This window comes from Canis lupus, chromosome 20 (assembly GCF_011100685.1).
Source record: "Canis lupus familiaris isolate Mischka breed German Shepherd chromosome 20, alternate assembly UU_Cfam_GSD_1.0, whole genome shotgun sequence".
NCBI classification, from domain to species: Eukaryota; Metazoa; Chordata; class Mammalia; order Carnivora; family Canidae; genus Canis; species Canis lupus.
The window spans coordinates 10,289,828-10,304,768 of record NC_049241.1 but is presented as its reverse complement, the minus strand read 5'-3'; the positions used below and the strand labels follow the sequence as shown (position 1 = coordinate 10,304,768).

At 39.0% G+C, this 14,941-nt stretch overlaps 1 protein-coding gene and 1 pseudogene across 2 annotated transcripts in view; both read left to right on the top strand.

The window, feature by feature from the left end:
- GRM7 (glutamate metabotropic receptor 7) overlaps positions 1 to 4,510 on the top strand; it is an 834,441-nt gene extending 829,931 nt beyond the window's left edge. For both annotated transcript variants that reach the window (XM_038565782.1, XM_038565780.1), the window contains one exon: positions 3,309 to 4,510. In XM_038565782.1, coding sequence (XP_038421710.1) covers positions 3,309 to 3,358 — 50 coding nt within the window. In that variant the 3' untranslated portion in view covers positions 3,359 to 4,510. The remainder of the gene's footprint in view (positions 1 to 3,308) is intronic.
- Positions 4,511 to 12,448: 7,938 nt separating this feature from the next.
- Positions 12,449 to 13,945, top strand: LOC100684959 (annotated as a pseudogene).
- Positions 13,946 to 14,941: the final 996 nt, after the last annotated feature.

Genomic DNA, 14,941 nt, shown 5'->3' with positions numbered 1-14,941 from the left:
ATTTATGTTTCCCATAATTCAGTGTTCCTTATACTATCCATGAGACTCTTTCTTCTTTATCATTTTTTTCTTTCTTTCTTCACTTCTATAGTCTAGGTTATATGTGTTCCATGGAACACACTTGAGAAATGAAACTTTCATGAGACAAAAAGGCTCATGAGAAATTAAAGAAAAACAAGTAGTTCATTGAAGTTAATGCCAAATCTAGTTTGATTTTGACAAAACACCAAGAGTAAGATGGAATGTCTTAACATTTTTAAATAGCAAAGTAATTCATTCCAAAAACCAGGATCCATTATACTGCCTCATTATAAACATCAACTCTGCAAGATACTTTGCTTTGAAAACTACTGATGTAGGTAGGTAACTTTTAAAAATTCTATAGGGACCATGGCATATACCTCAAATGTTACTTAAAACTTGTAGCTTTAAAGAGAAAAAATTCTATTTTAAAATACAATAAGTTTATTTCCTTAAAAAGTATTTCACTGCACAACTATTTTGAGCTAAGCAATTTTCTTTTCTAGGCCATAAACTACATTGCTATTCAAATAAATGGAATTATCAGACACCACTGGTACTTATCTTATTTACTCATAAGGCTAGAATATTTTAAAAATAAACATTTTAATACATTGGGCATTGCTCTGAAAAGCATATAAATCACCATTCTAGGACTGGCATAACTCCATTACCATTTTGCTGCAATGTTCCCCAGATATTCTGTCAAGAAAGCATGGATTGAGGCTAATCATTTGTATAGAACTTTTAATTTAAAAATACCTTTATGCATTACGTTATCAGATGAGAAAACTGGAATAGTTCATACATTTATGCCATCAACAGGCCACAGAGTGACAATTATTCTACCAATTTCACAAAGGCTTAGAGAAGTTCAATGTCATTGGACTGGTCTAGGCCACACTTCAAGTAAGTGATCGAGTTGGATCAGAGCCTGGGTCAGGTGAATCCAAAGCAGCATGGTCTTCCTACTGTGGTATGGAGAATGAACTGTGTAGATTCAAATGTTAGCCTCATTTTGGAATGTTGGTCCCTCTGATACTCAGACCCCTCCTATGTAAGGTGGAGGTTATGAACAGCATTCATCTCAAAGCTTACAAACACAAGAAGATAATCCATGCCAAGCATTAGTTAATTTCTTTTTTTTTAAATATTTTATTTATTTATTCATGAGAAACACAGAAAGAGAGAGAGAGGCAGAGACACAGGCAGAGAGAGAGAAGTAAGCTCCATGCAGGGAGCCCGAAGTGGGACTCCATCCTGGGGCCCCAGGATCACACCCTGAGCCAAAGGCAGACACTCAACCACTGAACCACTAGGGCGTCCCCATTAGTTAATTTCTATTACTATTATCATTTTGAATATTTTACAACATAACCTCATGTTAATGATTGTTTAATACAAACCAACACTCAGCTTTACGATATATGGACAATATTTTCTAACTTACTTATTCTTTGGGTGAAGGCTCTTCCAGAGAAATTGGTGTTTTCAAGTAACCTGTTTGAGGAATTTCGAATATGTTTTGCTTTTTATTTTCCACTAGACAGCTATGCTTATATGGAAAACAGTTACATAATAATCACACAATAGAGGTAAACTCAGATATTTTTGTCATTATAAACCTCTGGGTTGTTTCTTTGATTCTGCCCCGCTTTTTTGTCCTGAGAATAATTAATACATTGGCATTTGACAAGGCAGGCTATGATTATTTCTTGCAACTATCTCCTGGAGTTTTCTAGCTATGACACTATAAATAGGCTTCAGAGTAAAGAAAACATTCCTAGAATATTTTTCTCTTTATACTCAAACCAAACATATCAGTGGAGGCTATGTTAACAATGGGAACCTTCTTAGAAGTCTGGGGCATTATTGACACCATGTATTTATCAAGGAGGATGCAGCATGACCCAGCTCATGACCAGATTTTCCAGAGGACCCTTAATGTCATATAACTATATTTTCTCCTCTAATTTCAGTTAATAAATGCAATGTGATTTAATAAAGAAATGAGTCTGAGTCTTCAAATCAGAATTTCCAGAAGGAGTGTCTGAATTTTTAATCCAGAAAATGAAATCTGCTTTTTTATATACTATACATGAATGTGTGTGTGTGTGTGTGTGTAATATACTGGCTGCATTACATACTCAAAGTTCAAATACAAACTCTCTCTCAGTATTATTGTAGCTTTTCCATTCCTCTAAATTCCCATATGAATCCCTACTCAAGAAGTCTGGAAGAATTCTTGTTATTTGTGTATGTTAATTGAACAATACTACTTAGCATAAAAAAAACCGTGAGTAAAATAAGCCGTCAGTAAATGCTATGTGACAGTTACTTTGTGTCCAACAGAAGCTGATGCAAAACTACTAAGGTTTAATGAATAAAGAACATGTCACATCACAGCAATTGTATTACTTGGTATTGAGAACTAGAGTATAATATAAATCAGTCATACTTTGGGATCTTGGTGTCTTTGTTTCCATCATGAGGACAAGAAAGGGTCTGATCTGCTCATCGGCTGCTCATCAGTGCCTAGCCCCATGTGTGGCATATGATAGGCAACTGACACATATTTGCTAAATGAATGAATGAATGAATGAATGAATGAATAAGTAGAGCTGGGCTCTAGAATCACTGTACCAAATAGAAAAGTAATTTACTCTATCTTTAAAGAAAACAAATACAGGGTATGTATGTAAGATTTAAGTGAGCCTCAAACTTTGATGCAAATAGTTCCACAAATTACCATTTACAACTTACTGATCACAATGCCGTGCAAGTCAATCACTAGTAATTTGATGGTGTGAATCCTAACTGAAGAAGGTGCTCTGGTTGACCTACTCTGTAGTCAATCTGAAATTAATCACAATGAACCAGGACAGACCCGTCCCAAGCAACAGCCCATTTATTATGAGAAGGTCTCAGAGATCACACAACAAAATATACTGCAGCATGGATAGGCCCTTTAAGCTTAGGGTCGGCTAATTAAAAAGCATGGCATCCACTAATTAATTTGCTAACCATTGCAAACCATAAAGAGGGAGGTTGGAGACATCTCAGAATAGAGAGTACAGATGGTATGAGAATTGCTGGGCACTGCAGATATTAGTAGACAAAACCTTAGAAAGGATCCTAGGAATCCAAAGTGATTTGTGTGTTCCTCAGTGGTGCACTGTTCCCTCTTGACTTCATGATTTGCCCCCAAATCATCCCAGATCTGATTCCGTTTCTACCTTTACAAATAAGGTCACTGCTACAATGGACTCTTTTGCTTTTTTTTTCAGGCCCTGCTGCAAAAAAGAAGTATGTCAGTTATAATAACCTGGTTATCTAACCTGTTTCATTCCATGGAACCAAGGAGGAGGAAGACCCTCAGTTATTTTGTCACCCAACCTGGCATAGGACTCTTTTGGTCCTGCCCGCTGCCCATCACTGGAGGAGCATCCCCGGCCAGGAGACCAACGTTAGAGGATCCAAGTGTCCTACACAGCTGCTTTATGAAATATTCTTACTTTATCTTGGCTTAATAAGTCACTGGCATCAGCACTGCCAACTTGGCTGCAATTTCGGACCTTCCCTACCACAGGGAGTGTTGAGACTCAAGTCCCACCCAGGCTCTTTAGGATGAACCATCGAGAGCCACAGTGAACGTTTTGGGGCTGACTTGTCTTTCTACGTATGTACTTCCAGACTGCAAGGTTTTGAAATTTTCTGTACAGTTTGTGAGGACTTTTGCACTTTGCCATCTGATGTTGTACCTCGGTTCACTGTTTGTTTTCGAATGCCTTGTTTCCATAGAGCCCTATTCTCTCAGACAGCAGAATATGTGGAAAAAAATTTGAAACAGTTCAAATGTTAAAAAGATCTTGGCAGACTAAAAAAAAAAAAAAAAAAAAGGAAATTAAAACCACAAATGTAATGACTGTATAATTATGATTATTGTACCACTGCAAATCATGTTATTTTTTTTAAGACAAAAAAGATAATTAAAGACCAAAAACTGTGCTGAGAAAGTATGCCCTGCCTATCTTTGGTATAAGGATAGGTCCCATGAAAGGAAAGTATTGGCTGAACTGAATAGAGGTCTTGATCTTTGGAATGCATGCCAGTAATGTATTTTACAGTACATGTTAATAATTTATGTTCAATATTTGTATTTGTGTTCTCTTTTGTTATTTTAATTAAGGTATATGGATATTTTGCAATAATTTTAATAATGATTAAGCTATTTGAAGAAAAGAATATGGATTTTTCATGTCTTGAGGTTTTGTTCATGCCCCCCTATGACTGACCAGTGTGATAAGGACTTTAAAAAAAAAGCATGTATGTTTTTTACTGTTTGTAATAAGTACTTTCGTTAATCTTGCTGCTTATGTGCCAATTTAGTGGAAAAACACCCTTGCTGAAAATTTCCCCCTTTCCATTCTTTCAATTCTGTGATATTGTCCAAGAATGTACCAATAAAATACTTTGGTTAACTTTTTTATTTCCTGAAATAAATATTTTTAGTTGTTTATCCCCTTTTAGTTACAGCTTATTTTATAAAATCTTAAGTTAGGGAACAATGAAAACAACTCAGCTTGTTAAAAGAAACAAGTCTTAGCTCACAAGTAAAGCTCTATCTGAAATGTAAATGATAAACCCAGAGGTACTAAATGCTCTCACAAACAAAAGAGTATCCCAAAATCCATGCAGTTAGTTTCCTTAAAATCAGAGGCCTGACAACCCTCAGACATGGACTCAGTAAGTTACTCATCAAAAATAGTCAAAGTGTTAGAGGGAAGAGAAAATAAAGAAATACTAGTTTCAGTGAACAATCTGGGCGCAAGTGAGTACAAAGACAAATGTCTCTGTGAAACTTAACCTAAGGACCTAAGTAAAGATTACCAAAATAGCACATTTATCTATACTTTCAAACAAATATGGTGGCTATGTTGACAGCAACATTAAGACTTGGGATTCCCCAAACACTCAAATATAGGAAATACCCTCATGGATAAACTCACACTAAGTTGGGTGTCAGGAACACAAAAGAATGTCTGTTTACAGAGGGTGACACTGGTGTTTAGCACTCAGGGAAAGACCCCAAAATCCATTTAAGTGAATTTAAATGGCCCATTGTAGATCTACTTGTGACTAATTTTCTACTATCTCTAGAATCCACCAACGTCTTGCCCAGAAAATGTGTATACAAAGACTAGAAATCTCTTTTCAGTATCACACTGAGGAAAATTAAAATATCTCCCACCTTTCTTATCCCTTAACCATCCTTCAAACAACAGACCAATAAGATAAAGAGCTAATCACAGCACATGTGAGTGCTCTCACATTTTCAAGTGGTAGAGCCAGACAACTGAATGTGAGACCTGGCTCCCCTCCTGCTAGCTATCCTGGGGGAAGTTACAGAAACATTCTGAATACTCCATTTCCTCCACTGGAAAACAAACTAATACTACTACATATCACATAGAGTTAGGAGGATTAGAAGAAAAAAATCCACGTAAGGGGCTCAGAACACTGCTTGGCACTTGGTTAACTCGCCACATGTGTCAGCTACCATCAGCACCACCATGGATGTTAATCTTGTCTTAAAAACAAAATGAAGTGCACAGTGCTTTCTCATTCCAGACATGCAAACACAATCTGTAAAATAGCACACGGACAAGCCAGGCTGACTTCCGGCCATGTAGGAGAAACAATTTGTTTCACAAAGAAATCATGTAAGAGCCTTTCCCGATGATTCCAATGTACAAACAAGAGTGCAAGAGAAATAACAAAAGCAATTTCATTTAGGATTGGAAAGAGATACTGCCAAGGACTTTTGCTCTGCTTCCTGGATCCTCAGGCTAGGATTGAGATAACAGTGATCAAGATAATGACAAGGATAAAAATTAAAGCTTCTGTAGCCCTATATAAGGAACCATTTACATATATTATCTATACATTATGTAGATTATATATACATATATAGACTATATATGCATATATACATTTAATATATATTGTATACTTTATATGTATTATCCCCATGCTCCTGGGACCCTTCATGTCTTCATCTTACAACATCAATAGGACATGGATTCAGGTCTTTTCATCCATCAGGCCACTCTATATGAACTTGCTCCAAATATTAACTTTGTGATCAAAATGTGCTAACCAAGTCTAAACACAATAACCTACAACACTGCTCCGGGTGGAGTGGCTGGGGTCCAAGTAGGGAAGAAGTACCACTTCTTTGCTGTCAGAATGATTAATGCCTAAGGTATCCAGCAGCACTTTTGGCCACCACTTCACACAAATAAAAACAATTAGGCTCCAATGGACTAAAATCCCTCAATCCCTCCTCCTCTAGTTGCTGCTGCTATATTATTTCCCATTTGACATTTTTCTTCTATAAATTATCCTTTTGTAAAATTTGCTTTATCATGCCCTCAATTGAATGTCTGTTTAGATGCTGATATTTGTATCTGTTCTCTATCCTTCCAACTGTCATGGTAGTGATAAATCTGCTTTACTAACTCTCAGTGAAGGTAGTGCTAATATTCTGGAAAATGATAAAGCCTAGAGCAGGGCCTTGGAGGCTTCTACCAGAGACCCATGACGAGGCTGACTTTGGTGCATTAATCAGCATTAGGTAGCTATAGGTATGGCTATTGCTCTAATGAGAAAGCCGCCAAAACAGCAGGAACAATCACCCTGTGTTATTTTCTTGTGCCTAATAAAAAATAATAAGAAATGAACCAAAGCAAAGGACATTTGTCATGTCTTAGGAAAATCAACACATCAACACACCTACGTTCACACTGTTTCTCTGACTATCACAAAACCTAAGACAGACCAATAATCCTATTACTTCATGAACCATGAATGGCTTCTAAGGCTGTCTTTTTTCCTCAGTATTAAGAAATAAGACACTGGCTTGATCATCTTCCCTGCAATCCTACCACAGAATCAAATCAAGTTCTTAACTTATTCCTAAGGTCTTCCTCATTTGAAGTTCTGGCCATGTTGCACCATCTCCAGACTCTGGGCACACTCCCATTCTGCAGAAGTCCTCCAGGTGAGAGGGGAGGACAGGGCACACCTTGGAACCTATGGAATAATTCTGATATCTTTACACTCCCAAACTCATCACCACACCCTGGGATTACGCAGTGGTTGCCAACCGGATTTTGTCCTAATGTATTTATTTTGTTGGGCTATTTTGCTGGGTAATGAATAACCCAAGTATTGTTTTTTTTGTTTTTGTTTGTTTTTTATTCATGAGAGACACAGAGAGAGAGGCAGAGACACAGGCAGAGGGAGAAGCAAGCTCCATGCAGGGAACCTGATGTGGGACTCCATCTCAAAACTCCTGGACCACGCCCTGAGCCAAAGGCAGACGCTCAATCACTGAGCCACCCAGGTGTCCCCACCCAAGTATGGTTGAAAGTGGTATATGGGCAATTCAAGCACTCAAGGCTTACAGAATACCTGTTTCTCTCTCACAAGGTCTTCCTGGCGTCTGCCTTTCTCTGACCCCAAACCTTTACTAAGCATCATGTCTCATGTGTCAATGTGTTTATCCTTTTTTTTTTTTGTCTTTTTTTTTTTTACCTCTTTAAAAGAAATTAGTAAATCAATAAAGTGGAGGCAAGATACAAATTCTGATTTCTTTCCTTTGTCTAATATAATGCTTCCCCAACATTAATGTGCCTATCAATCACCTGGGGATCTTTTTAAAACTGTAGATTCTCATTCAGCAGGAGGGCCTAGGGCTCTGCATTTCTAATAAACTCCTTGGGGATATGATGGTTATCTGGTATCTGAACTGGAGTTTGGTTCTCAACTCTGATTGTACATTCACTTCACCAAGAGGCTTTAAAATATATCCATGGCCAGAGCCCACCACAGAGAGGCCATTTTAATTGGTCTAGGGTAAAGCTTGGTCATTATTTTTTCTCCACAAGCTTCCCATGTGTAGAGTGGAGGATTAATGTTCTAGTCTAGTGTGTCTTGAGATTTAGTGAGCATCAGAATTCCCTGGTGGCTTTACTGAAACACACAATGCTGAGCCATTCCCTCACCCCTGCCCAAGTTTTAACTCTGTAGTCCAGGGTGGGAGCTGGTAATTTATATTTGTAACACTTTTCCAGGTGATGCTGGTGCTGGTGGTCCAAAGAACATACTTTGAGAACCACTGGTCAAATCTAAGTGATGATACTACTATTCCCATGTTCTGGTTTTGCACAGACAGAAGGTTAAAACAAAGCAAAAGATACTTTTATTGGCTCTAATTAATTTTGCACACCACTCATTCTGGACTTTAGGGCTTCAAACACTACTCTTATAGGTTACTGTTTTGTGGTAGTTTGCATTTGCTCATTTGCTCACCTTCCACCTTTTGCATAAATTTGTTGCAAACCAACTCAATGGAAAGTTTTCTGTACACCCACATTTGTCTCTTTAAATCATTTTTTTCTCCTTTCCTGAGATCATGACCAGAGATTCAGAATTCTAAGTGTCTTCTCCTGCTCTTGGGTCTGCCCATCCTATTTCTGATCTTGGGCTCATTACCATATTCTGACATTTTGAAATCTATTTCTCCCAAGACTCATCTGCTCATTTGGCTATGGGCAGGCTACCATCCCCTGGCTCAGGAACTCAGATGATATTAACACTTTCCCCTGTCCTCTTCACCAGGCCTTCCTTCCTTGCTGATCTGAATTTGGTTCAGAAAAGCAATTCTTTTCTCTTCATTGTCTCTTGTGAGTTATAATAGGCAGTGCTAGAACATTTAATCAAAAAATAATTTGAGCACCTGTTATATACTGGGCACTGCTCTAAATTCCTAGGGACATAGTGGTAAGAAGCCAAATCTTCTGTCCTCAAGAAGTTTGCATTCTAGATAAGGTGCCAAGCATTTTGCGGATGCTGTACTTCTATCCAGAGATGACCTCTTCAGGATGTGCAACCAGATATACTGTAGAACACTCCAACCCGAATCTACACTTCTTTCACTGTCACTGCATTTCTTCTTTTCCTCCACTGCCCCCCCTCTTCTACTTAGAAAATTTGGACATGCTGACTCTTTATTTTGCTTGCCGTTACTTTATGTTTTATGTTCCTGTGGGCTCCAAGAGTATATGGACATCCAAGCAGGCAAATCCCCAGCTGTGTACACGCCTGGTTCCATAGCTAAGAAATTGCATTTGTCTCACAACTGCAGGGACCTATTCGCTACAATAAAAGGAAATCCGAGGGAGAAATTATTCTAACTTTGAGTCAGCTAGCCATCTAGTAGCAACATCCATTGTTAGATTAACTGGCATTTTTTTTTTTTTTTTTTTTTTTTTTTTTACCTTCTCCTTTGAACATGGCTTTCCAGCCAGCTCTGCACCTGGTTATTGAGCTGGACAATGACAAAGACTATCTTGGTGACTGTCATCCTCCCAGTCGGCATTTACTACCAGAGAGATTAGGTCAGGCAAATCACACTGGTTCTTGAGCCAAGGTGGCAGGGCTGCCCCTGCTACTACTCAGACATTGTTTGCATAGAGCTAGCACAAAGTTCTAGCACTTAGGCTCACACCATGTTAAGCAATTCATATTCACCTCATTTAATCTTAAAAACAGCTCTATGTGGGAGGGGTTGATATCTTCATGTTAATGTGTAGTAAAAGGAAAGAGAGAGTAGTAGAATAATTTCCCTAAAATCATGCAATTGGTAAATGACAAAACTGAGATTTGAACCCAAGTTTCACTGACTCTGGAACCAGTACTATTAAACACTAAATTTCAATGCCTAAAGTATGCTTTCTTTTCACCCCAACATAACAATTACAATCACCATAACAAAATAAATCCCTAACCAGAATGAAATAATATTTTTATGGGATAAATGTATGAACAATTCATAATAATTACAATAAGAGAGACTATTAAGCAGTTTTAAAAGTGATTCAGAAGAATGTTGTAGAAAAATACTCTTAAGGGCACCTGCATGGTTCAGAGGTTGAGTGTCTGCCTTTGGCTCAGGTCGTGATCCCAGGGTCCTGGAATCCTCATGGGGAGTCTGCTCCTCCCTCTGCCTATATTTCTGCCTCTGTCTGTGTGGCTCAACCACTGAGCCACCCAGGTACCTGATACTGATTTATTTTTAACTCCCTCCCTCCACAGTATAGTTTTTATTTTTTTCAGTTTATTTATTTATTTATTTATTTATTTATTTATTTATTATTTATTCATGAGAAGCACAGAGAGAGTCAGAGACATAGGCAGAGGGAGAAGCAGGCAACTTGCAGAGAGCCCGATCCAGGACTGGATCCCGGAACCGGGGATCACGCACTGAGCGGAATGCAGATGCTCAACTGCTGAGCCACTCAGGTGTCTCTCCCTGACAGTATAGTTTTGACAGAAACACAGATGCCAGGGATTAGGACTTGCAGGGATACTAGGAATTAGGAATGATGAACCATCCCACCTACCACAGCACCAGCCTCCCACTTGTCCCCAGCACACACTACCAAACTGAGAGACCATACTTCCAAATGTCCCGAATGAGAGCCTAGAAATGAAAGACATGGGTCTTTTCCAAAGAGATGAAAAAAGCATTGTCTATGGAATAAAACTGAAACATTTGTTCATATTATACACAACATAATCAATTCCAGATGGATTAAGGATATAAATGTCAGAAGTAAAAAAGGACTTTATGTGAAAATATAGGGAAATATCTTTCTAACCTTGAATGTAAGGAACAGTTTCTTAAGAACAGAGGCCTAAGGACACCTGGGTAGCTCAGTGGTTGAGTGTCTGCCTTTGTCTCAGGTCATGATCCTGGGGTCTTGGGATGGAGTCCCACATCAGGCTCCCGGAGAGTAGCCTGCTTCTCCCTCTGCCTATGTCTCTGCCTCTCTCTCTGTCTCTCATGAATAAATAAATAAACTCTTAAAAAAGAAAAAAAAGAACAGAGGCCTAACCATAAAGAAACAATTGATGTTTTTTTATTATATTAAAATTAAGACTACTGTTAACCAAAAGATTCTTGAAAGAAAATGGAGGTAAAACTATAATCTGCAAGAAGATATTTACAATGCATACCCCCAACAAAGGATTCATGTTAGAAATAGGAATAAATGTACACACATGCATATTATGTGAAATACACATAAATATAAATAAAATGACACGTATATCCTGTAAGTAAGATAAAGAAAAACAACTCACTATTGGAAAGAACAGACATTGCACAGGAGAGGAAATCACATGACTAATAAACATAGAAAGAGATGTTCAATTTCATTAATAATCAGAAAAAAGCAAATTGAGATCACAGTGAGAGAGCATTTTATACCCCACACTATTCAACTAGCAATGCCAGAAAAAAATGTGAGTAAAAGAGATCTCATATAATGCTGATTTGAATGTTAATTGTACAACCACATGGACAAACAATTTCCATTTGATAAAGCTGAATATCTATGTTCCTTATCACCCGGAAGCTCTACTACCCCATAATGACTCAAAAAGCATTTTTCTGCAGGTGCCCCAGGAGACATGTAGAGGATGTTTATAGGAGTTCTGTTTGCAATTACAAAAACCTGGAAATACTGCAGTGTCCGCTGGCAGAAAAAAGGACAAACAAACCACAGCATAGTTGTACAATGGAATATTAAGCAGCAATAAAATCCACAAAATTACTTTGATAGATATTAATAACATAATATTGAGTGAAAAAATTAAGTTCTAGAAGACAATTTACAAAATTCAGGATCATGATTACCTCTAGGGGAAAACAGGGGAACAAGATAAGGAAGAAGGCCACAGAAGTGAATTATTGGTAATGGTGAATTCTTAGGTGACATATAGGTTAGCAAGTGCTCATTATATTATTAAACATAAAGAATGGTGTGTGCATGGATGAATGATGATGGTGCTTCATGTATCAAGGATGACAAGTACCTTTATGGCTACATACAAAATATGCACACTACAATCTCAACTAAGATCCTAATCTTCCTACTATATGTCTAAAAATGACCTGATTAGTGTGCTGCTTAGCCTATGTGATGAGCCACACTCCTCTAATAACACCAGAGTTAGCAAAACTCCATTGTATAATCATTTTCTCAGATCAACAATTTTGTTAGATAGGTGGCTCTACTCCCATTTCAGGAGGACAAAACTAAGGAGTTATAGAGCTAATTAAGTCAATTGCACTAGTCTTATTTCCATCCTCGTGGATCAAGAATCCATGAAGAGTCAAAGCTACAGCTTTTCTTCATGGAAGAGATACCACTTTGCTCCTTCATAAGATTCAGAACTTGGTTTCATTAGCCTAATGTTCTGCTAAGTCCCCACTTAGAAACATGAATCTTGTGCTTCTATCTGGTAATGACAAAAAGTTAAGGTCAGGGGAGCTTTCATCACTGTTGTCGCTGCCATGAGTCACAGGTATAATGATGAACTACAGTTCTTGGAAAAGATCAATAAAAACTGCTGAAGAATCAAGAAGGGCTTCATACCCAACATGCAGGTGGAAGGCATTTTCTATGTGAATGACGCTTTGGAAAAATTAATGTTTGAGGAATTAAGAAATGCCTGTCAAGGTGGTGGTGTTGGTGGCTTCCTACCAGCCAGGAAACAAATTGGCAATGTGGCAGCCCTGCCTGGGATTGTTCATAGATCTGTTGGGCTTCCTGATGTCCATTCAGATTATGGGTTTGCTATTGGGAATATGGCAGCCTTTGATATGAAAGACCCCGATGCAGTGGTATCCCCAGGTGGTGTCAGATTTGACATCAACTGTGGTGTCCGCTTGCTAAGAACCTATTTGGATGAAAGCGATGTCTAGCCTGTGAAGGAGCAGCTTGCCCAAGCTATGTTTGACTATATTCCTGTCGGAGTGAGTTCAAAAGGTGTCATCTCCATGAGTGCCAAAGACTTGGATGAGGCCTTGGAGATGGGTGTGGGTTGGTCCCTGAGGGAAGGCTATGCCTGGGCTGAGAACAAGGAGCACTATGAGGAGTACGGCAGGATGTTGCAGGCCAACCCCAATAAGGTCTCTGCAAAGGCTAAGAAAAGAGGCCTTCCTCAGTTAGGGACCCTGGGAGCAGGCAACCACTATGCAGAAATCCAAGTTGTGGATGAGATTTTCAATGAGTATGCTGCTAAGAAAATGGGCATCGACCATAAGGGACAAGTATATGTGATGATCCACATTGGAAGCAGAGGCTTGGGCCACCAAGTAGCCACACTGGTAGCTATGGAAAAAGCCATGAAAAGAGACAAGATTATAGTCAACAACCATCAGTTAACTGGCTTGTGCTTGGATTGCTTCCCCAGAGGGTCAGGACTACCTGCAGGGGATGGCAGCTGCTGGGAACTATGCCTGGGTCAACCACTCTTCCATGACCTTCTTAATCCATCAGGCCTTTGCCAAGGTCTTCAAAACAACCCCTGATGACTTGGACCTACGTGTGATCTACAACGTTTCTCACAATATTGCCAAAGTAGAACAGCATGTTGTGGACGGAAAGGAACGGACAGTGTTGGTACACAGGAAGGGATCCACTTGAGCTTTCTCTCCTCACCATCCCCTCATTGCTGTGGATTACCAACTCATTGATGGCACCATGGGCACCTGCAGTTGCATTCTTACTGGCACGGAGCAGGGCATGACAGAGACCTTTGGGACAACTTGCCATGGATTAGGCCATGCATTGTCCTGAGCAAAATCTCATTGTAATTTAGATTTCCAGGATATCTTGGACAAACTGGCAGATATGGAAATCACAATCCAAGTTGCCTCACCCAAACTGGTTATGGAAGAGGCTCCTGAGTCCTATAAGAATGTGACGGATGTGGTGAACACCTGCTATGATGCTGGAATCAGCAAGAGGTCCAATAACTGTGACCAATTGCTGTGATCAAAGGATAGAATGCTGACTGCAGCCACCAAACTCCAATGACCCTCATGGGATGGAGGTGGACTGAAACTCCTCAGACATCAAACTCAAGACCCGACAGGTTCCAAAGTGCACAGCTGTAACTGCCCATTCCAAAGTGGCTGGCAGGCAGCTGCTGCCTTCAGGAGCCAGTGGTGTAACATTATTTTTTGGGAAGAGTAACATTGCCCTCATTTGGAAAGGGATGTATGTACTTCCTCTCTGTCCCATGTGTTTTAGGAAAATCTGTTAGGGGGTAGGGATAGATCAAGATACTGCCTAACTCCTTATAGAAGTCTTAGTCATCACAGTGAGATTCTTTACACCAAGCTCTGTTTATATTCTGAGGTATCATGGAGAGCTTTCTATTAAATAAGAAGGTTTTGAAATGTTTTCTTTCCCTCCTCTTTTTGTCAGTTTGTCCATTCATCCATCCATCCACCCTCTTCCCCTGAACCCAGCAAAACCCTAAACACCACTCTCACTTGGAAAGTAGCCACAAAGTCCTATCCAGACACTAGAGGAAAGGACAATGGGACACGTTGAAGAGGGAATGTGTATGGAGGTGTAGAAATAGGGGCCCAAAAGAGAGCAGTTTTTCATAGACTTAGGCCTTTCATAGGCCTCATCTGATAAACTGATTTGTTTTTGGATGATGTCTTGCACAGCAGGAACAAAGAACCTGCACATGATACTGAATATTTTTATGTTTATGATTGAATTATAAAAACATGCAATGACCACAGCTGTGATGTTAACAGTTGCACAGGCTGACTGCTCTTGTGCCATCTAATCACATTTTGTGTTCTGTACTATGACACCTGAAGATGTTAAAGTTACAGGTTTCCTAAGGCCTTTGTTGAGTCCAAACAGCCAGTAAAATAGAAAAATCTAATAAAGTTGCATATGTTGTTTAAAAAAAAAAAAAGTTAAGGTCAGCTATCTTGGCTTCTGGGAACCTCTTGCTCAGAGTAAGAACCCATTATAGA